Raw genomic sequence first — 24,327 nt, 5'->3', positions numbered from 1 at the left:
TCATATGGATTACTGTTAATTTATTATGCTGATCTGTTCTGTACGACATCTATTGCACGTCTGTCCGTCCTGGAAGAGGGATCCCTCCTCAGTTGCTCTTCCTGAGGTTTCTACCGTTTTTTTTCCCCGTTAAAGGGTTTTTTTTGGGGAGTTTTTCCTTATCCGCTGCGAGGGTCATAAGGACAGAGGGATGTTGTATGCTGTAAAGCCCTGTGAGGCAAATTGTGATTTGTGATATTGGGCTTTATAAATAAAATTGATTGATTGATTGATTGATGGAAGGCTTGAGCTTCTTGTTACACTGCCACCTACAGGTTTGGCATGCTCTTGTGTGTATATATACACGGGTAAGTGTAAACGAAGATCTTTTTGAAAACGGAGACGGTGAAATATCCGTTTATGAAAATAGCCGGCAACGTGTAAACGGCCTCTGAGTTGACTTACCCTGAGATGGGAAACTCTGAGTATCCGGTTCTAGAACAGCTGATTTGAATTAGTTCAATCAACTCTGAGTAGGTATACCTTGAGTTAAGCGCGTGCACAACCTCAATAAAAAGCCATCATCAACTAGCCCCGATACCTCGATTCACCATGGCAACTGGAGAGAAAAAGCGATCAACTTATTTTACACCTGTGGAATTGGAGGTGCTCATGAATGCCTACAGCGAATATGAACACATATTTCGTAAAAAAAAAAGAAAAAGTAAAACCGCTAAAGCTTCTAAGGAGAGAGAGGCGGCATGGGAGAAAATTGCTGCCCGAGTCAATGTGTAAGTTTGAATGCACTAGTCCATTAATTTAACATTTAACGACACTTAATTAAAATCGTAGCATACAGGTGAAAAAGTGGTGGAGTGGTTTTGAATAAAAAATAATTTTCATATAGGTGCAATCTCACGGGAAAAACGCACTTGGAAGCAGCTTAAAATGAAATATAAAAACATCATTCAAACAGGTAAGGCATATTTTACTTGGCCATGATTGTACTTTTCTTTAGTTTTATTCATATTTGATTTATTAAACAAAGTAGCTTAAATAACCTATCATTCAGTGGCTTTTTCATTATGTACTGTAGGTCACTAGTAATTTAAACCCCCCAAAAAATACTGTTTCAGCTTTTATGTCCTCTTGCCTAATGGCCTGCTTAGTAACACTGGAGTTCTACTCAGCCAACAGAAAGAAGGCAGAGGCCTGCAAAACATCACCAATACCATATAAAAAGCTACCGTTCACAAAAAAACATGATGCACGACATTTGCTCTGATGAGAGCGCATGTCTGCGGTGTGTCAAATTTGATATGTGTGGCCGGAGAATGTTGTAGAGGTAAATGATTGAGTCTAATGAAAGACGGTACCATTCAAACATATTCATTGGGGAATGACAGCACATTTAAACAGGGTCTGAAGATCCTCTCCTGGCGTAAAGCATTGCGAATTAATTCTCCCTTGATAGCGATCGGATTTCCTACATATGAACAACCCATGTTTGACAGCTGTCTGACAGCTTGCTTCAGACTCGGCAGTAGGGAAGAGACAGGGTGAACTTGCTCCATTTTCTGAAAACATTAAACACAAAACCTCAGCTTCAAGCACTATTTACAAAACCTCTGACTCGTCGTGCAAAATGAAACTTTCGCCTCAAAACAGATTTACCTGTGCTCAAAACCAAACACTGCTCTCAAATCATAAACAAAGCAATCAAAATGATATACACTATCAAGCAGTCAGTAAACAATACACCAAAAAATAGAAAACACGTTCAAAACATATAGTTCTCAGGGAGAAGTACATTTTTAATCTCAAAACAAATTTCATATTTTTTCGTCATTGTCTTTTGATGAATGAAAACATGTTCTATCATAGTAGCTCAAAATTGATCAGAAATTATACTCTGCTTTGCGCTTTGCAATTTTTTTTGTTCTTCCTCCTCCTTGTACCCCTATTTTTACAGTACTGTACCCTGCATCTCACAAACTTGTCCTTTGTTTCTGTGATACTGTAATTCTTGTTCTTTGTTGATATAAACCTGCAACCAGTCAAAATCTATTGAGCAGTCAGTACTGTAAACAAATGGAAAGCACAATGTTCAGGGCCAGACAATTTGTTTATTGTACAGTATACAGCCTACAATGCACTGTACTACAGTATACAGTATACTACAATACAAAAATCAAAGGAGTAAACATGTGATCAATGTGCTTCTTCTTGTCTTTGGGCTGGGTCAGGCCAGAGCACTTCGTCAACATCACAAGCAATATTTTCCCTCCTGACTTTCTCCGTCCCACCTTCAACAACCTGTTTGCTCTCTGAACTGGCTTATATTGGTTGTGTCACATGATTTGAAACAAGTGAAATCAATTTTCAGTGATTGTGTTTGATCAATGACATGTGTTCTCTATTTGTATTTGATCGTTGCCACTTGTGTTTACCTGTATGGATGACATGTGCATTAGAGTGCAGAATGTGTTTTGAGAATGAGAATGGGTTTAGAGTTCTGCTGAAAAGTCTAGGTGAGATCTGCAAATTGTGTTTTACCATGTGAAATGGTTTAAGGTATTGACAACAGACTGCACAATTAGCTAAATGAGTTCAGGCAACTGCGAACTTTGTTCAGCCAATGGGTTTTAGTGTTTTAGCAATTGAGAAAAACTGTAAAATTACTGACTGCACCTTTACATGCTGTAATTTGTAGCTAGGCAATAATAACCCCACTATTGCACTAATCATACTGACATGACGTTTTCCTCTGTATTCTTTTACGTTCCTCACACACACCAGCAGCAGTGTGTCGTACCTCTGTCTGCACCATGGCTGGCCTCTGAGTTCGGAGTGTTTTGACAGTCTGGAACAGGTCGACCACTCCCTCGTACCTCATCCTCTCCAAGATGATGCTCAGGGTGATGAACACCCCAGTCCTCCCAACACCAGCACTGGTGGACACGCTCATTATTAGACTCTCATTCCAAATCAACAAGTTCATCACACACATAGACATCTGCAGGACAAATCAAATCAAATAGGAACCTGACATTCTGTAACACATGGCGTTACCACTTTGATAGCTGAGTATGCTCCATAAAATCAGAACAGGATTAAAATTAGAAACTGACAAGCTGTCCCATCTGGTTGCAAATGTATTTTTCCATTCTGTCAAATACTCTGATCACTAAATAACACACAGATGTCTGAAAATCCTCTTACACAAGAGCTACAGTGCTGTTTGAAAGAAGTGAGCTCGAAACACAAGGACTTATGGGAATTAGGAGATAGATGTTGACACCTAACAGCCAGCAGTTACTAATGCCTGGTGAGGCTGGCAAATAGAAATGCCTGTAGATGAAAATACCATTCAAAACAACAGTCAAATAAGAAATGCTAGCTTTGGTAAACTTTGTGTCCAAGAGGTGTTAATTCAATTCTATAGTTATTTATGAGGCTGCAGTTTGACTTGGTGTTGTATTAGATTGCATTATATAATAAGGTGTTTCTTGACACCAACCCACCTTACACACAGGTACAACTAAACACCAATAGAATGAAGATAGAGATAAATTGGTTACTTAATCACATAAAACCACTGATGGGTGAAGTCAGTAACATAGATCATCTTATTACTGCTCAGAAAACTTGGGTCCTAGTGTGGGACTCATATTAATGTGGGCAATATAAGCGGACACCCCCCATTCTTAGTTTGTATTACGTGTGTACTATTTTCTCATTATTTTGTTGTCATTATTTTTATTTATTTGTAATGTGATATTTGTGCACAAGATCAGCTAATATTTGCGGTGGATTAAAATGGGTATACGATGAGTAAAGCTCTTCACAGGCACTTTGAGGCAGCCTAATGTTCCTTTCAGTGAGGCGCAAGATAGCGCTAATTAGTAAGTGGACCCCCCCAGCCAGCCTGCATGTCGCGATGTGGTCGTGCTGATGTGCTTGTGTTTACAGGTAAGCTAAAAGTATGGGAATATGTTGAATATGAAGTTGTGACACGTGAGCATACAGAGTGTGTAACAATAAGAGACTGTAATGCAAATGTGTGTGCTGTTCGGCGTTTTGCAAGTGGAGTAAAAGTCCGATGAAAACGTGCTTCACCTAACGGGAGTAAATGACGATGTCAAAAGGGTAACCTACTGAAATATGAGTTGTGTGAGTGTGCCAAATGTTATCAGTGTGTTAGCTAAGTGTTTAAGCACAAGCACATTTTGTTTTCTTCCTCATTTTGTTGCTCAAGTGTGCAACACTAGCATTCATGTGGATGCCACATGAAACACTCCACCCACCCAAACACTGTTACAGACCAAGTACATACTCATTGCATTGTACAGCATTGTAACAAGATGAAGGATGATACTGACTTCACCTGCCAGTGGTTTTAATGTTATTGCTGATCAGTGTATATGCAAATGTTAGTTAGATGGTAATCTGCATGAGAAATAAAGAAATAGAAAAAAAAAAGGTTATAATAATCGTCTGCTTATTGTGATAAATTTGACCTGGACAGATGTGATCACTATATGTGATTTCCACTGTGTATGCAAGCATGGACAGGTGAGTAAAAGGCTGTAAAACAAATTGAAACAGGTTCACATTACATTACCTGATATATGTATACATGTATATACATGTATACATATATCAGGTAATGTCAGAAATCAGGAAAAGTTTCATGTTATAACAAGATGTTTTTGATGTTTTTACATTTTATTTAAGATTAGAGAAGATTAGGAAGATTAGATTTAACATTTAGATTTATTATTATACATTTAGATTCATATTTATCATTTAGATTTATATTCAACATTTAGATTTAGATTTAACATTTAGTTTTATATTTAACATTTAATATTTAGATTTAACTGTGACAATACATCTCACATATTTTAAATATTGCTGTAAATGTGGTAAAAAGTAAATGTTGTTTGAAGCTAAATGTGTCAAAATGTTGCTGTTAATTTCAGTGTGAGCCACTTTACAAACGGCATCCCATACAAAATCGACCTATACATTTGAAAAAAAATCACGGTGTAATGTTCTTTCTTTCTCTCAATCTCTCTCACACACACACACGCACACACACACACTTACCTGCAGTGGACAGTAATTGGTCCATCTTGTCCAAATTGCTCTTTAGTTTTATGGACTTGGCCGATGAAGTCTATGAATCCTTCCACGGTTTTTGGCACTCCTTGCTCTGGCCAGTCAGTGAACTGAAACTGCCTGATGGTCCTTGACTGACCATCCTGATGAACACACAGGAAAATGGACACAGAAATTGGGAGTAACTCAAACAGATCTACAGCCCCCTCCTGTTAGATACAGTAGAGAACAGAGTTGGGGGTAACACATGACCAACAAGTAAAGTATCACACTGCTGTTACTCTTCACCTTTAAATCTTTTAGTGCATAATTGAAAGTGTTCTTTTACCTCTGAGTCATTTTACTGAGAAAACGGCCTGTAAGATATGTAGAGTAAAGTTCCATACATTTTAAGCTCACTAGTAAGACACTGGGGTCACACTAAAACACTTATTTTTTTGTACTAAAGATTTCAGAAATTTTATGTTTAAACATACAAATGAGGTATTATCTGATGAAATATGTGCTAATTTGCATCAATTTACAGAGCCAAAATCTGAACGTTAGATAAAACCAGGTTCAAAATCTTTGTTTCAATCTATCGTCATATTAGACTCAAGTTTTTACAGAGGGAAATTTGGATAGCTTTTTTATCTCTCCATAAATCAGAAAAACCTGTCAAGTTTCAATATGTTTTCAGGAATAAAATGATCTATAAATCAGGCTATAAATTATGTATAAGGAAAGATCTCTGTAAAAATCTCCATATTTATGACATAGGTGCAGACGCTTCCAGTCACCTCTCTGTCAGCTCCAGTGAATTTGTGCTAAATTTAGGCTCTTATGTCTGTTTTGCAAGCGTTAGTGGTGCTTTTTGCTTTTGCCAGATGGTTTTCAAATGTGAACATCAGTAAACATCGAGGAATGATGATGAAGAATAAGCACCAGATGAATTAGTATCCTGCTAGCCATTGTACAAGCATTGGAAAAAAAAAAAAAAAAGGACGACCTCCGTACTGCATCATTTTCCAACGGAATACCAGAAACTTGAGTTTTCTTTGATTCACTGAAACTTGGCTAAATCCTGGACAGCTGCATTCAACCAGGTGACTTTTCTAAAAAATTTATGCTAATCTGACAGAGCAGAGGGCTATGGTGAGAGAAGGAGAGCAGGCGTGTGCTTTACAGTACTGGTACGACAATGGGAATGTGAGGTGTTGTCCTGTTCCTGCTGTGCATCACTGCTATATAAATCACGGATTACCAGAACCATCCAGAAACATTTATACAGCAGCAGCCAACAATGTCAGAAGATGCAATAAAGGACAACATCACAGTATAATTCCATGTGACAAATAAACGATTGATTGATTGACTCAATATTGATAAGAATAAAACACGAAAGTCTGGTATATGTAAGTGCTGTTGAAGTGGAGCTTTTTGGCTTACTTTGAAAAAAAAAGTTGTTTTGAGAAAACGGCCTATAGATGTATAAAGCCATTCATATTTAGACCAAAAATACGACACGGGGGTAAAATTTTTAAACAAATAAATATCATCATGAAACTTCCCCGGCTGATAGCTTACACTAAAATAAACACCTACATGTGTATTATAGATGTTTTCTTTCTTCTACTCTGAAAAAGACATGGTATGGAAGCAAAATATTCCAAAAATCTTAAAATTGACAAGTGCATGAAAAAAACTTACTGTCCAAATCCACTTGAGTGCAGTGAAATTCACAAAATACCTCTGCATGCAGTGGAAATGCATGAATATATTCTGTTGCAAAAAAAGCGCCCTTAGTTGTGTTGATGTCCTTTTCCAATTAAAATGAGATAAGCTGAAGCCATCCTCCTTCTGCAAAGCTTTGCTGAGGAGAACCTACCCTGGCATCTGTGACTTTGAACTCTCTCAGGATGTACTGAGGCATGTTGTACTCAGCCATGGGGTCCACAACAAAATACTGGTAGCGTGCAGAGCGCTCAGCAGGCCAGTACTGATGGCATTTTTCCTGAAGAATGGACAGAGAAGATGTAATCAGGATATCTGACGTTTTTTGAGTTTTATCTGGGATAGTCAAAGAGACCAAAATACTACCACTTAGTTATGAAGTAAATAAAGAGATGATAGAAAAAACTTTGTGGGCAAGGGGCAGGTATATTAGTGAAGGCATGGTCAGATTCACATGTTCGGGCAAAAATAGGCTGTTGGGCCGCTATTGACCACCCCCACCTTCTTCTCTCAGTGCATTGTATATGCACCCTGTTGCCCAGAAAATAACCAATACACCTCATTTTTAATCATTTAATATATCACATAAAATTAACAAAAACAATAAAAATAAAAAGAGAATATGAAAAGGAAGCCAAAAGCCAATGCAATTGTTTATTATTATTGGGTAATTTATCAGTGGGTTTGGTTTTGTTTGGTGGATTTATACTTGTCATTTCTCTGCTGAGCCTATGCCTACGCACATAGCCTATGCCGTTGTGAGCATTTATACTTGTGCGGTGGTGTGTCTGTGTCGCTTTGCAGTTACACCTCCAAAACACCTAGTAGGCGGCGGGGTTTCAGTGAGGTTTAGTTGATTCAAAACACACATTAAATATGGCTTAATAGTGACAATTTCAAACACCAGTAAACAAATTGGCTTCATTCCAACTCACAGACAAAGCACCTGTCTTTTGCTTCACACATTTTCCCCACAAATACAACATGCTAACTTTATTAGCACAAGCCTATGGCTTTTTACGTCATATAAATTAGCCTAGCGGCTAGCAGAAATTTCCTTTACTCATGTGATGCCAGGAACAACAACAACATTTAACAAAGGTAATGTTACAAAATTCGGCTTCATTACAGCTCACAAGGTTCACAGACAAAACAACTGTCTTATACTTAACATGTTGTCCAAACAAATACAACATGTTAACTTTATTAGCACAAGCATATGGCTATAAAGTAGCCTAGCAGCTAGCAGAGATTTCCTCTACGCATAAGAAGCCAGAATAAATCACACACAGGACTTAAATGTGGGGGCTCTATTGTCATAGAAATGAATGGTTTCTTATGTGAAATGAAAGTAAATAAAAGCTTCGTTTCCACCGAGGAAAAATAGACAGGAGCTTTGCGTCACTGTGACATGTAGTTACATTTCTGGAGAGGTGCATGTCAGCCTATGCCGTAGACTACGGCGTCAACACAGAGCCTATACCTACGCCCAGGTATGGCATTCGATGCAGAAGTATAAATCCTGCTTTAATGGTATGAAAGTAATACACTTGAAAACACAAGGTATCCTGAGACACCATTTAGTTATAATAAGCAGGAATTAAATACACAATTTTGTACTTAGGATAGATTTACTGAAAAATAACTTTAATTCAAATTTCACTTTCAGATTTCATATTCACATATTCAATGTATGCTGAATGAATATTCTTAAATGTATATCAATACTTACTTAAAATAAAATTGGGTAATATCGTTTAAGTGTACACAGTGCATGCTATAAAACATATCATTAAAAAAAAAAGTACTTTAATATATGTAGCTAATGATGTCTCAAAAAAGCAAAGTCAAGTATGTTAGTTAAGTATGTTAACAGGGTTGCCAACTTTGGTCTGAGGGCTGGATTGAGATTTTACCTTGTGACGTAATATCTGCTTGTGTGCGTGGTCATGAGCATACGTGGTCACCACGGCAAGTTTTGTTTTTTTACCTTAAAAGAGTTAATATGCACATGTGGCAAACAGAGGAAATGAGTGTATGTTTACATATTCATATCTATAGGCCTAAGCCCCACATACGTCCATAGATGCTCAATATTTGTTTTATGGCGCGGATCAAGGTTAATTTCATCAATCTGATGTAAGTTTAAGTTTAAGTTAAAGTTTATTTACTTTATTAATCTCCCTGAGGGGAAATTCAATTTTTTCACTCTTTTGTCATTAACATACAGGTCCGAAAGACACACACATGCACAAACAGGATCTATACATGCACAAAGTGGAGAGATGTCAGAGTGAGGGGGCTGCCCTTGGTGAGGCGCCCTGAGCAGTTGGGGGGTTCGGTGCCTTGCTCAAGGGCACCTCGGCAGTGCCCAGGAGGTGAACTTGCACCTCTCCAGCCACCAGTCCATGCTCCATATTTTGGTCCGGACCGGGACTCGAACAGTCCGGTTCCCAACCCAAGTCCCTATGGACTGAGCTACTGCCGCCCCTAGTATTGATCATTCGCTTAAAAAATCCTCTAATATGTCCTGTTGTGACAAAAAGAAAGATTTCAGGGGCTTTCGGGGGTTCTCCCCAAAGGAAATGTTGAAAATTCACGCCGCAAAATCCTATTTTCATGCAGTTTCATACAGAAATAGATCAATTCAAGGACTTTCAATGACCTGTGTACATTTATGCATATTCTCAAAAACTTTCCAGGGCCTTGAAATGTTTTCAAGGATTTCAAGGACTCATGGTAACCCTGTTGATTTATCATGTTTTATGTGGCTTTTTGAGACTCATAAAACATGATAAATGTTTAGCATCTGTGAGCCCCAGGAGAAAAATGTAGGTCTTAGGCCTACAGATAAGTTTAAGTAAGAAAACCCAATATAAACTGCCATTTATTTCTTCTGCTAAAGAATGTAATTTAAGGCCAGGAATGATCATGGCATGTAATTACCTGGAGTTTTCATTTGAAACAACCCAGTGTATGCATTGTATGCAATTCTATATAGGTCTATTTTATAAGGTCATGCCATAACTCAGCATTCACCAGTCAGTGTAAAATTATATGCTGTTCCCATGTTTATCCACTAGATGGCTGTAGAAGGCAGTGACTGAACTTAAAGCGATACTCCGGTGTTATTCAATCCATGGCTCTGCTGTCTTAGGTCACGGAGTGCTGTCTATAGAGTAAACAGCGAGGACGTTTGGTGCAGCATGGGCCGAGTGCCGGCGACGGCTAACCCAATCGAGCAACTTTGCTGAAACCGAAACTATGCGGAGTTGCCCAATTGGGTTGGCTTTCGCTGCTGCGCCGGTGTTCGGCTTGTGTTGTGCCAAATTTTCTCATTCCTTTTCCTAGCGATAGCTCACTGTAACCTCAGACAACACACATGGATTGAGTAACGCCGGAGTAGTATGTGGTCCGGTCAAGCCACACAATGGGCTGGACGTGAAAAAAAACAAAAACAAAAAAAAAAGAAACGGACTCGCCTACGGTGAAGTGAGATTTCTTAAATGGGAGTGAGAGAGTGACATTGATGGTGAAAGAGTGACAGTCACGCCAGATGTGTGAGAGTTGGCAACCCTGTGTTCAACGGAGTGTGTGCAGATATTGGCAAGTTCTGTGAGCTTTGCAAGACCCAGATTCAGCAAACTGTAAATTCATTTCATATCCCTCCAAAATCAATAATGCTTAAAGGAACTGGACCAAATTCAAATTACTTTAAATCTTGCTTAAATTTTCCGCCTTCTTTTCCCCTCTGGGAACCATTAACAGTTTTATTCAGAATCAGCACTTTTGCTTTTTAGCATAAATGTAGTATATCTAGAACCAACTTAAGTTTTTGGTATAATTCAAGGCTTTAATTCAGTCACTTTGATGTAATACTGCTTTATACTTCATGACATGACATGCAAAGGTGTGATCATGATGTGTTACCTGTCCCATCTTGCGCAATTTGGTGAGCATGACTACAATGGTGGAGTTGTGTTCCCACAGCATTCTCCAGAAGTCCTCTGTGGTCTCGGCTAAGGGGCCCTGGGTGGCCATGTACGCTTTCTGCTGCCTGTATATCGGAACAGAGACACATCTGTTTCTTTGGATTCCATTTCAGCTTTCTTCCTCTTCAGGCCTAGCTATGGCTCTGGTGCAGAATTTCTTTTAACTGGAATAAAAATTAAGGGGATGGCAGATAAATAATTATGTGGTGGTTATATCATATTTTATTTATGTTACCATAACATAAGATAGATAGATAGATAGATAGATAGACATGTACCATTTAAGCACAATATAAACCAAAAATAATAAATAATACATGTTAAAACTAGATTTTTACATAACAGCATTTGCTTCCTTAATTATTACATACAACTTTAATGTTTGCCATTAACTTGGGATCTCCACCATTGACTAGATAGATAGATAGATAGATATTAAGAATAAGAATAGGAATTGGTAGTAATATAGACAGAGCAGTCACCCAAGACTGCAAGACAAGGCAGACCAACCTGTGCATCGCCTGGATTGCCTAGAAGAAAGCCTACGATTCAATGCCACACACATGGATACTGGAATAATTGGAAATGTACAACATCAACAGTACACTAAAAGCCTTCATCAAGAACTCAATGGGCTGTGGAAAACGTCTCTGGAGGCCAACTGGCACAAGTTATCTTCAACTGCGGCATATACCAAGGTGATGCACTGTCCCCGCTACTGTTCTTTATTGGCCTGAACCCCCTCAGCCAACTCATCACAAATAGTGGCTATGGATGCTGGTTTCCTCCTCTACATGGATGACATCAAGCTGCATGCCACGTGCGAGAAAGACATCAACTCACTGATCCACCTCACCAGGATCTACAGCAATGACATTGGGATGTCATTCGGACTAGATAAGTGTGGTCGGATGGTGTCCAAGAGAGGGAAGATGATCAGAAATGACGGGGCTGAACTACCAGAAGGCAGCATTGCAGGTATTCAGGACAGCTACAAATACCTTGGGGTCCTGCAGGTAAATGGGAACCATGAAGAGCCACAAGGAAGTCAGCCACAGCCAAATACCTACAAAGAGTAAGGCAGGTCCGGGAAAGTCAGCTGAATGGAAAGAACAAGGTCTGAGCCATCAACACGTACACCCTGCCAGTCATCAGATACCCTGCTGGTATAATAAGCTGGCCAAAGGAGGACATAGAGGCCACTGATATCAAGACAAGGAAGCTTCTCACAATGCATGGAGGGCTGACGTCCTGACGTATTGCGGTAAGCGTGTTGTGTAATTTCCGGTGTTTTCTGTGACAGCGTCTCTGTGCTGCTCTAGTGAATTGTACTAGCCTGCTTTCTGCTTTTCTCACTTCAGTTTCTTAACATCTAATTCAAGTCTTAAACCACACTAGTTCTGTTTAAGCAGTTATAGCTCTCCTCCTTTTTACGACTTTCTTGCTAATCTCTTAGCTGTTGTTTGCGCGTTATTAGCCTTGTTAGCTACATTAGCTTAGCGATGGCTTCTCCTTCTCCTGCTCTTTTTTGCTCGGTGTGCCAGATGTTTAGTTATGCCTTTGCCTTCTTTAGCGACAGTGGTAATTGTAACAAGTGTAGCTTATTTGCTGCGTTGGAGGCAAAGCTCAGTGAATTAGAAGTGCGGCTCCGCACCATGGAAAATCACTCGGTAGCTGCGGTAGTTACTTAGTTAGTTAGCCAGTCCCCTGTAGCTGGTGCGGAGCCACAAAGCATAGTCTCTGCTAGTGGTCCCCCAGTAACCCCCGTGCAGCCGGGAGGCTGGGTAACTGTCCGGGAGAAGCGTAGCTCCAAGCCGAAGCCCACGGTTCACCACCAGCCTATTCATGTTTCTAACCGCTTTTCCCCACTCAGCGACACACCCGCTGAGGAGAAAACTCTGATCATTGGCAGCTCTATTCTGAGGAACGTGAAGTTAGCAACACCAGCGGCCATAGTCAAAGGTATCCCTGGGGCCAGAGCGGGCGACACTGAATCAAATTTAAAACTGCTGGCTAAAGCTAAATGTAGATTTAGTAAGATCGTTATTCACGACGGCGTCAATGACACCCGGTTACGCCAATCGGAGGTCACTAAAATTAATATTGCCTCGGTGTGTGAATACGCTAAAACTATGTCGGACTCCGTAGTTTTCTCTGGTCCCCTCCCAAATCTGACCACTGATGACATGTTTAGCCGCATGTCATCATTTAATCACTGGCTGTCCAGGTGGTGTCCAGCAAACAATGGGGGTTTCATTAACCATTGGCAAACTTTCTGGGGAAAACCTGGTCTTATTAGGAGAGACGGCATTCATCCCACTTTGGATGGAGCTGCTCTTTTATCTAGAAACCTAGCAAAGTTTATTAGTGATTCAAAACCCTGACAACCCAGAGTTGAGATCAGGACTCAGAGTCGAAGTCTTATACGCTTCTCTGAGCTTCTAGTGCAGTTATCCACCCATAGTTCTATACAAACGGTGTCTGTCCCCCGACCACTTAAATGATCTAAATCTAAAATTAAACAAAGAGGAGTTGTGCATAACAACCTCATAAAAATTAAAACCTCCTCTATGACAGAAAGACAAAACAGGAGAATTAAATGCGGACTGTTAAATATCAGGTCTCTATCATCGAAAGTAGTGTTAGTAAAAGAATTAATATCAGATAATCATATTGATTTACTCAGCCTCACTGAAACCTGGCTGTGTCAAGATGAATATGTTAGTCTAAATGAATCCACTCCTCCCAGTCATAATAATACCCACATTCCTCGAGGCAGCGATAGGAGGGGAGTTGCAGCCATTTTTAACTCTAGTCTGTTAATCAGCCCTAAACCTAAACTAGATTATAATTCATTTGAAAGCCTTGTTCTTAGTCTTTTACATCCGACGTGGAAAACCTCGCAGGCACTTTTATTTATTATAGTGTAACATGCTCCTGGCCTGTATTCTGAATTTGTATCTGAATTCTCAGAGTTTTTATCCAGTTTAGTTCTTAAATCAGATAAAGTTATTATTGTTGGCGATTTTAACATTCATGTTGACATTGATAATGACTCCCTGGCTACCGCGTTTATCTCATTATTAGATTCCAATGGCTTCAGTCAGGGTGTACATGAACGAACTCACTGTTTTAACCATACCCTCGATCTAGTTCTGACGTATGGAATTGAAATTGATAACCTAACAGTCTTTCCACAGAATCCCTCGCTATCGGATCATTATTTGATTATTTCTGATTTCTTTTTACTCGATTACAGGCCACTCTCAGTTACTATACTAGATGTTTATCAGATAGTGCTGTCGCAAAATTTAAGGAAATGATTCCTCCATCGTTAAATTTAATACCATGCCCTTCAGTAACAGAGGTTTCCCATACCGACTTTAAACTCTCCCGAATTGATCATCTTGTCGATAGCGCCGTAGGCTCGCTGCAAACAACACTCGACTCTGTAGCTCCTCTTAAAAAGAAGTTAACAAAGCAAAGAAAGTTCGCTCCTTGGTATAACTCTCAAACCCGTAAGTTAAAACAAATATCGTGAACATTTGAAAGGAATTGGCGATTAACCAAACTGGAAGAATTTTGTTTAATCTGGGCAGACAGTCTTAAAACATATAAGAGGGGCCTCCGCAATGCCAGAGCACACTATTACGCAGCATTAATAGAAGAAAACAAGAACAACCCCAGGTTTCTTTTCAGCACTGTAGCCAGGCTGACTGAGAGTCACAGCTCTATTGAGCCTTGTATTCCTTTAGCCCTTAGCAGTAATGATTTTATGAGCTTTTTTAATGACAAAATTCTAACTATTAGAGGCAAAATTCATGACCTCCTGTCCTCAGATAGTACCTATCTAACCTCAAACACAGCTGTAAGACCTAATATATATTTAGATTGCTTCTCCCCAATTTCTCTTCAAGAACTGACCGCAGTGATTTCTTCATCTAAATCATCAACGTGTCTCTTAGACCCCATCCCAACTAGGCTACTTAAGGAGGTCTTTCCTTTAGTTAACACTCATATATTAGATATGATCAATATATCCTTATTAGCAGGCTATGTACCACAGTCTTTTAAGGTAGCTGTAATTAAACCTCTACTAAAAAAGCCCACCCTGGATCCAGAGGTGTTAGCCAACTATAGACCAATATGTAATCTTCCCTTTCTTTCAAAGATCCTTGAGAAAGTAGTCGCAGACCAGCTGTGTGATTTTCTCCATGCTAATAATTTATTTGAGGAATTTCAGTCAGGATTTAGAGTGCATCATAGCACAGAGACAACATTAGTTAAAATTACAAATGATCTTCTGATTGCTTCAGACAAAGGACTTGTCTCTGTACTTGTGCTACTAGATCTTAGTGCCTCATTTGACACAATTGACCATCAAATCCTACTATTTATCCAATCGATTTCAGTTCGTTCATGTTCATGATGAATCATCTGTACATACTATCAATCAATCAATCAATCAATCAATTTTATTTATAAAGCCCAATATCACAAATCACAATTTGCCTCACAGGGCTTTACAGCATACAACATCCCTCGGTCCTTTGGACCCTCACAGCGGATAAGGAAAAAATCCCCCAAAAGAAACCCTTTAACGGGGGAAAAAAATGGTAGAAACCTAAGGAAGAGCAACTGAGGAGGATCCCTCTTCCAGGCCAGACAGACGTGCAATAGATGTCGTACAGAACAGATCAACATAATAAATTAACAGTAATCCGTATGACAGAATAAGAGAGAAAGAGAGACAGAGACAGAGAGATGCAGGACAGACGGTAATGACAGTAGCTTACAACAACATTAATGAAAGTAATAATATTATAATAATAATTACGGCTATTGTGGTACAATACGTTGAAAGTATATATTAATATATGATATTATACATATGCGCCAATAACCATGTGTATAATAACAGCAGAAGTATGACTAATGATAACAGCAGCAGCAGGAGGCATCAGGCAGGACTGTGGCAGCAGCACAACCACACACGTCACACTATCCAGGCATCGCTGCAATATAAGTTAACCTGCGAGACAGTGGAGCACAAAGGCTCCAGAGAGGAAGCCGAGTTAGGGACATGCAGTAACAGGACACGAGTGTTAGCAAAAGAGAGAGAGAGAGAGAGAGAGAGAGAGAGAGAGAGAAGGAGAGAAGGAGAGAAGGTGCCCGGTGTATTATAAGAGGTCCCCCGGCAGACTAGGCCTAAGTCAGCCTAACTAGGTACAAGGCAAGCCTGAGCCGGCCCTAACTATAAGCTTTATCAAAGAGGAAAGTCTTCAGTCTAGTCTTAAATGTGGAAACGTTGTCTGCCAAACAAACTTCACGGACTGCATTTTTTCATCTGCGTAATATTGTGAAAATTAGGCCTATCCTGACCAGAAAAGATGCAGAAAAATTGGTCCATGCTTTTGTTAGCTCAAGGCTGGATTACTGTAATTCCCTATTATGAGGTAGCTCTAATCAGTCTTTAAAAACTCTCCAGCTAATTCAGAATGCAGCGGCACGTGTACTAACAGGAACTAAGCGGCGAGAACACATTCCTCCTGTTTTAGCTGCTCTGCACTGGCTCCCTGTAAAATCCAGAATTGATTTTAAAATCCTACTCCTAACTTACAAAGCTCTAAATGGTCAGGCTTCATCATATCTTAGAGAGCTCATAGTGCCTTATTATCCCACCAGAACACTGAGTTATGAGAATGCAGTGTTACTCATGGTTCCTAAAGTCTCCAAAAGTAGAACGGGAGCCAGAGCCTTCAGCTATCAGGCTCCTCTTCTGTGGAATCATCTGCCTGTTTCGGTCCGGGAGGCAGACACCATCTCCACATTTAAGGCTAGACTTAAGACTTTCCTCTTTGATAAAGCTTATAGTTAGGGCTGGCTCAGGTCTGTTTTGGACCAGCCCCTGGTTAGGTTGACATAGTCTTATTCTGTCGGGGGACCTCCTATAATACACCAAGCCCCTTCTCTCCTCAGTTCAGTTCTCATTAGAATCCAGTGCTTTTAGTCACTTAATAGCACTGGGTACATACGTGAAATTTTTATTCTGGGAAGCTCCACTAATAAGAAAACAAAACAAAACAACGACAGCACCTTAAAACCAAGTCTAAAAGCAATCACTACTACCTAAAACCAATCGATAATCTATAAAAACAGGACTAGTACGTCACTCTAGGAAAGTGAAGTAAAGTGCATAATGTTGTGCTATTGCACTGTAATAAAGTGCATAGTATCATGTTATTGCACAGCTACCCTTTCCTGTCATTTAATGATTCTCAGGGCTTTGCTGAGGCAGCGCTGGGTGTACAGGTCCTCCAGACTGGGCAACCTCCTCAGCGTGGACCGATTATAAACGGTACAGTTGCCGTACCAGGAGGTGAAGCTGCTTGTCAGGAGGCTCTCAATTGTGCCTCTGTAGAAGTCCCTGATGATCTGGGGCCTCATGCTGAATTTCCTCAAGCGTTGGAGGCTAAAGAGACGCTGTTGGGCCTTCTTGATGATCGCGGTGATCTGGCAGTCCCAGGTCAGGTCCTTCTCGATGCTCACCCCCAGATATTTAAAGAAGTCCACCCTCTCCACCGCTGAGCCATTGATGGTAACAGATGGTAGGGCATCCTTCCTCCTCCTGAAGTCAACATACCCTCCTTGGTCTTTGTGACATTCAGGGAGCGGTGGTTTGTCAGGAAGTCCAGGATCCAGTTGCACAGGAATGGATTTACGCCCAGGTCCCGGAGCTTCCTAACGAGCTCGGAGGGCACTATGGTATTGAATGCTGAGCTATAGTCCACAAACAGCATTCTCACATAAGTGTCCCTCCGCTCCAGGTGGGAGAGGGCGGTGTGGAGAACATGGGCTATGGCATCATCTGTGCTCCTGTTGGAGCGGTATGCAAACTGCAGGGGGGTCCAATGTGGGCGGGAGCATGGGGCATATGAGGCCTTTGACCAGACCCTCAAAGCATTTGCTTTCTATGGGAGTCAGGGCTATGGGGCGCCAGTCATTAAGGCTGGTGACCCGCTGCTGCTTGGGGATGGGGATGATGATGCTGGTCTTAAAGGCAGTGGGGACAGTCCTGAGGGAAAGAGACAGGTTGAAAATGTCTGTGGACACGCCTGCCAACTGATAGACGCAGACCAGGACACGTCCCTGGATGCCATCTGGGCCAGGCACCGTGTGTGGGTTGATTTGCTTAAAAGAGCAGTAGGTGTCAACCCTGCTGATGGAGAGAGGGCTGTCCTGACCAGCAGTGGTAGTGGGATGAAGTCGTAGGGATATTCCAGAGGGGTGTGGGTGGGGAGGGATTCAGGGGCATGAGCCCAGCAGTGTTATTATGGGTAGGGGTGGAGCCAAGCGTGCCAGGAGGTCTGGAAGTGGGGTCAAACCTGGCAGTGAAAGAGTTAAAGAGAAAGAGATAATCCTCAGGAAAAGTGGAAGTGACGTTTGGGGTTTGTTGTGACTTTCCCCTATAGTCAGTTATGGCTTCAAGCCCCTGCCATAGGTGCCTCGGGTTATTTGTGTCAAGTTTTGACTCCATACATTGGCAATATTCCCTCTTAGAAAGTTTAATGGCCGTTCTAAGTGCATATTGTGCTGTTTTGTACTCCTCCACCGAGCCAGATTTATAGGCTACAGATCGTGTGTGGAAGGCTGCACGTACGTCACCATTAATCCATGGCGTTTGATTTGGGAAGATATTTATTCTCCTGGGGGGGATAATAGCCTCCGTACATCCTCTAATGTAGCTGGTGACGTTGTCAGCGTAGGCCTTCAAATTCCCAGCCACCTTGAACGCCTCCCAGTCCGTTGGGTGAAAACAGACCTGTAGCGCCGCATCTGATTGGTCCGACCAGCGATGGACAGTCCTGTAGACCGTGGCTTCCCTCTTCAGTCACCGCTTGTAGGCGGGGATTAGCAGGATGGAGCAATGGTCTGATTTGCTGAAGGACAGGTGGGGGAGGGCCTTGTAGCCATCGCGAAAGAGAGTGTTAACACAGTCCAACGTGGCTTCACATTGTGTGTTGATCTGGATATGCTGGTGTAGTTTAGGCAGAGTTTTGTAAAAGTCTGCTCTATTAAAATCACCAGCTATGACAAGGGCAGAGTCGGGGTATGCAGTTTCCTGTCTGCTGACCACCCTATGAAGTTCCTCGAGCGCGGTGTCCTTGTGCACCTGAGGTGGGATGTAAACAGCAACAACTGTGACCGATGTAAACTCACGTGGAAGCCACGAAGCACGGCACTGCAGCATGAGACACTCCAGGTTAGGGGAGCAGACTGTGTCAACAGTTGTAATGTTCCTCTGGTTGCACCAGGTACGGCTGATCATGAGACACACACCTCCACCACTTTTCTTCCCCTATAGCTCCGTGTCTCAATCTGCCCGGTGAATGGAAAATCAGTCTTTGCTGCGTTCTTATTCCAAAGGTGCAGATCTGAGGTGCCGGTTGCTTGGTATCCTTGCAGAGTTAGACGTCTGGTGCCAACTTGACTTGGTTCTCCTTTTTGCTTGAAAGTTAGTTGCAAACCTTGTGTTTCACACACTAACTTGTCTGGTCTTCAGGTTCTGTGTCTGCTGGGAGCAGGCCACATTCAGAGCAAAGCTACAATTCTTGCTGTGAGCAGGCAGAGGTGAGACAAAGGGGGAAGGGCATAGCAGGTCCTCCTGCTTACGTCCTACCTTGATGGAGGTTCAGGAGAAGAGAGCTCCTTCAGAGGTTCAGGATCAAGAGCTAGACCTTTTAGAGGTCCAGGAGAGAAAGCCCCTTCAGCAGTTTAGGGGCCAGAGGTCCTGAGGTTCAGCAGAAAAAGAGCAATGGAGAGCTGAAATTTCTCCTTAAGTTCCTTGGTGACATCACTGGTTCACATGTCACTGTGATAGTAGCGCCCAGTCAAATTTGAAAACTGGATCCATGGGCAGGGCTCTCACTTAGGTGTGAGGCAAATTGTGATTTGTGATATTGGGCTTTATAAATAAAATTGATTGATTGATTGATAATGATCCTGTGGGGATGAGTGCCAAATGGCTGTCCTTTGTTTGATTAACAAAGATGGCTTGGAGCGCCTGTCATGGGCAGCCCCACTCTGACATCTCTCCACTTAGTGCATGTATAGAAACCCATTTAAAAATAGCAGATCAGATTAGACTATGTAAACCATGGATCAGTCAGGTGTTTCACTCTGATTTCAATACAAGAGAAATAGGGGTGGCAATATTGCTGAATAAAAGGATTCAGTTCACGCTCTCAGATTTCATTGCAGACCAAAATGGCAGGTATGTAATTGTGACAGGCACTCTATATCAGATCCCAGTACTTTTAGTAAATGTTTATGCTCCCAATTGGGATGATGTCAAGTTTATGGACTAGCTTCTCGCCTCTCTCTCAAATCTTAACAAGCACCACCTTATTTTTGGGGGTGACTTAAATTGTGTTGTCAATCCTGCTCTAGAGTGCTCCAACCCCAAATCCTTGACTCCTTCCAAAATGTCCAATTCTCTGTCGACTTTCATGACAGAGAATGGTTATGTGGACCCCTGGAGATTCTTAAACCTACTTTCTAAATCATTCTCTTTTTTTTCACATGTTCATCATTATTTTTCTCGAATAGATTTTTTAAATTTTTTTTATTAACAAACTTGTCATGAGCTCTGTCCAATCTGTTGATTACCTAGCTATCGTGATTTCAGTCCAGGCTCCTTTACAATTGGATATTTCATTTAGTCAGAAAAGAAAGGAACACCCTATCTGGACATGTGATGCTTTGTTACTCTCAGATAAGGATTTTTGCGAAAAATCTCCAAATCTATTGACACTTTCATACTTACTTATAAATCTGACGAAGTATCTCATTCCTTAATCTGGGAGATGTTAAAAGCTGTTTTTCGTGGTGAAATTATTTCTTATACATCTCACAAGAATAGAGAGCAGAAAAAACGGTTGCAAGACCTCACCAATTCCATTCTTGAGCTTGATGCACTTTATGCCACACGCCCATCTCCGGAGCTACATAAAAAGAGATTAAATTTACAATCTGAGTTCAGTTTACTATCCACCAAAACAGCAGAACGCTTGCTTTTGCACTCCCGGGGTCTATCATATGAATATGGAGACAAAAATAGCCGATTATTGGCCCATCAACTTAAACGTCAAGCAGCGTCTCGGTTGATCCCTCAGATTAGCAATGGATCAAACAATCTTGTCTCCAATCCACAAGAAGTAAACAAGGTCTTTGAGGTCTTTTACACATCCCTATATAAATCTGAACCTCCATCAGACCGAAGCATGATGGACAATTTTCTTAATGATTTAGAGTTCCCTACTATTGACCCAGAGCTGGCCATTGAACTAGACAGGCCTGTGCAATTAAACGAGATTACAGAGGCCATCAAATCCATGCAAAGTGGTAAGACACCGGGCCCAGATGGCTATGGGACAGAGTTTTACAAGATGTTTTGTGATAAGCTTGCTCCATTTCTCCTGGATATGCTTAACAAGTCATTGGAGAATGGATCTCTGCCCCATACACTCACTCAAGCATCTATTTCACTTTTACTTAAAAAAGATAAGGACCCCACAGAATGTGGATCATATCGTCCAGTTTCTTTGCTTAACACAGACAGCAAAATCATAGCTAAGGTGATAGCCAGACGCCTTGAAGACATTCTTCCTCAGATTATTTCTGAAGATCAGACTGGCTTCGTCAGGGGCCGACATCTATTTTCCAACATTTGAAGACTCTTAGACATTATACACACCTCTGGCCCTTCTCTCCCTCCAGAGGTCATTGTTTCCCTGGACACAGAGAAGGCCTTTGATCGTGTGGAGTGGGAGTATTTATTTACAGTTTTACAGAAATTTGGTTTTGGTGACACTTTTATTTTATGGATTAGGTTGCTTTACTCCTCCCCCTTGGCATGTATCACTACTAACTCTACATGCTCCTCATACTTTGGACTATCTAGGGGCACACGCCAGGGATGCCCTCTATCCCCATTACTATTTGCCATAGCAATCGAACCTCTTTCCATAGCACTAAAAGCCTCACCGCATTTTCAAGGTATTACACGTTACGGTGTCAAACATAAAGTATCTCTCTATGCGGATGATCTTTTGCTGTATATAACAAACCCAGTGTCTTCAACTCCTCCAATTGAATCTATTTTAAGGAATTTTGGATTATTTTCAGGTTATAAACTAAATTTTCAGAAAAGCGAATGTTTTCCAATTAACACTCTGGCTTAAAAAAATTACACAGTCTTCAATCCCTTTCCGTTTGTCTGAGCTGGGCTTCAAATACTTGGGCATCAAGATTACCCGCTCAATACCCTCTCTTTTTGAGGTCAGTTTTGCCCCTCTGGTGGCCAATATGAAATCAGACTTTCAACGTTGGAGCAGTCTACCTCTTTCACTCTCAGGAAAAGTACAATGTGTTAAGATGAATATCTTACCCAAGTTTCTGAATGTTTTTCAGTGCCTTCCTTTATTTCTACCGAAGTCTTATTTCCGTACAATAGATCAGGCCATCACTACATTTATTTGGGGGGGTAGGGTTCCTAGAATTAGCAAAGCTATTTTACAGAGACCAAGGAACTGTGGCAGTCTTGCGCTCCCTAATTTTATGCATTGCTATTGGGCTGCCAATATACAAAAACTTATTTATTGGATAAAAACTCCTGAAACTAACTGGTGTAGCTTAGAGGCTCAATCATGTCATTCATCTTCCTTGTCTGCCTTGGTTTGCTCTTCTCTTCCTCTATCTCCCTCCCGCCATTCCTCAAACCCTCTGGTGCTGTCCACTTTAAAAATATGGATACAGTTCCGCCGTCATTTTAAGTTTATTTCAGCGTCAATTCTGGGCCCTGTTAACAAAAAACACTTATTTACTCCTTCTATTTTAGATCCAACTTTTACTCTCTGGAGCCGATTGGGTATCAACTGCTTCAAAGACCTTTCTGACGATGACAATTTTTATAGTTTTGACTCTTTATGTTCTAAATTCAATTTGCCGCATTCAAATCTTTTTCGTTATTTTCAATTTCGTCATTTCGTACACATAAATTTTAATTCCTTCCCCAGGACCCCTCCAGTATCGTTATGGGAACGCCTTTTGGAATTACCTCCCACCCAGAAGGGGCTCTTGTCTGTAATTTATCAAAATACTATGTCCTTAAACAGCGGCACAGTCTCCAAATCAAAATCCAGATGGGAAGTGGAATTGGGAATAAAATTAGCGGAAGACTGGTGGAAGGTGGCACTGGATAGAATGAATTCTTCATCGTCCTGTGCTCGACTTAGCCTGATTCAGCTGAAAGTGGTGCACAGAGCTCATTTAAGTAAATCCAAACTACATGAAATCTACCCGGATTCTGATCCCAAATGTGATCGTTGCAGTAACTTACAAGCAGACCTCTCACACATGTTCTGGTCCTGTTCAAACTCAGATCATATTGGTCCTCAATTTTTGATGTATTTTCTACATTGTTAAATAATAGTTTACAACCCTGTCCTTTACTGGCCATCTTTGGCGTGTCAGCGGAGACCCTCCCTTGCAACTCCAATGAGAGTGATATGATTGCCTTTGCAACACTCCTAGCCAGGCGAAGAATACTTTTAACTTGGAAATCGCCTACTCCACCTCTATTCTCTGCTTGGCTGAAGGACATGTTGTTGTTTTTGCACTTAGAAAAGATAAAATTTACATTTAAAAGGTTCTAGCAAGTGTTTTTTATTGAAGTGGCAACCTTTCCTTGTGTATTTAAATGGTTTATCTGTTCTTTCCCCTGACTGATTTCCTCGCTTGATACTATCAGCCCGCAATAAGCCCCAGAGCGAGGCATTCCTCAATTCCATGACCAGATACAAGTTGAAGCAGAGGTTTTTTGAATTTTTTATTTCACCTTTTTTTTTTTTTTTTCAATTTATTTATTTATTTTGTATTAATTTCCCGTCCTCCCATGCCTTTTTTGGGCTGTTTAGTTACCACATTGTAGGTACTCTTTTATTTGCTTTCCTGTTTTTTGGTTGTTTGTTTTTGTAATGTGTGTGGGGCTGCAGCTGATAACCGTTTTCAATGTCGATTTATCTGTCGATTATCTCTTCAAATGATAGATAGGTTGTTTGGTTTATGAGGTATCGGTAAAGTATGTAAAATGTTTTGTTCTGTCTCGACCAGCAGTCCACAGCCCAGGGACATCTAGTCTGCAATCTTGGATAGTTGAAGTGACTTGGGAATGTCGTAGTTTTGAGGCAGTAAACAGAGAATTTTGACCTTTATGTTTCTTTTTTTTTTCTTTCTCCCTTTTTCTTCCTGAAAGTTTATTCAGAATGATTGATTTGTCAAGACAGTTGGTGATTGATTTGGTAGTCGGTACCTAGTATAGTAGTCGACTAATTGTTGAAAGTGTGTTGTCTTTGTGTAGGGGTATGTTGGGGTGAAGAAAATATGAAATAATGGTGACTTGTAAATCTGGCATTGTATATACTGCTTGCATCTTTCTTTCACCAATAAAAAATATTGC

General features: G+C 40.8%; 1 protein-coding gene across 1 annotated transcript in view; it reads right to left on the bottom strand.

The window, feature by feature from the left end:
- The window catches only part of ptprda (protein tyrosine phosphatase receptor type Da), a 153,528-nt gene that overhangs the window by 6,566 nt on the left and 122,635 nt on the right, over positions 1-24,327 (bottom strand). Inside the window, exons 5-8 of the mRNA XM_050035235.1 lie at positions 10,747-10,873; positions 6,971-7,096; positions 5,092-5,246; positions 2,795-2,930 (exon numbers count right to left, since the gene is read on the bottom strand). Of these exons, the coding sequence (XP_049891192.1) occupies positions 2,795-2,930; positions 5,092-5,246; positions 6,971-7,096; positions 10,747-10,873 (544 nt within the window). The remainder of the gene's footprint in view (positions 1-2,794; positions 2,931-5,091; positions 5,247-6,970; positions 7,097-10,746; positions 10,874-24,327) is intronic.

This window comes from Epinephelus moara, chromosome 22 (genome assembly GCF_006386435.1).
Source record: "Epinephelus moara isolate mb chromosome 22, YSFRI_EMoa_1.0, whole genome shotgun sequence".
Lineage (NCBI taxonomy): Eukaryota > Metazoa > Chordata > Actinopteri > Perciformes > Serranidae > Epinephelus > Epinephelus moara.
Note: the sequence above shows the minus strand (reverse complement) of the source record. Positions and strands in the feature narration are given on the sequence as shown.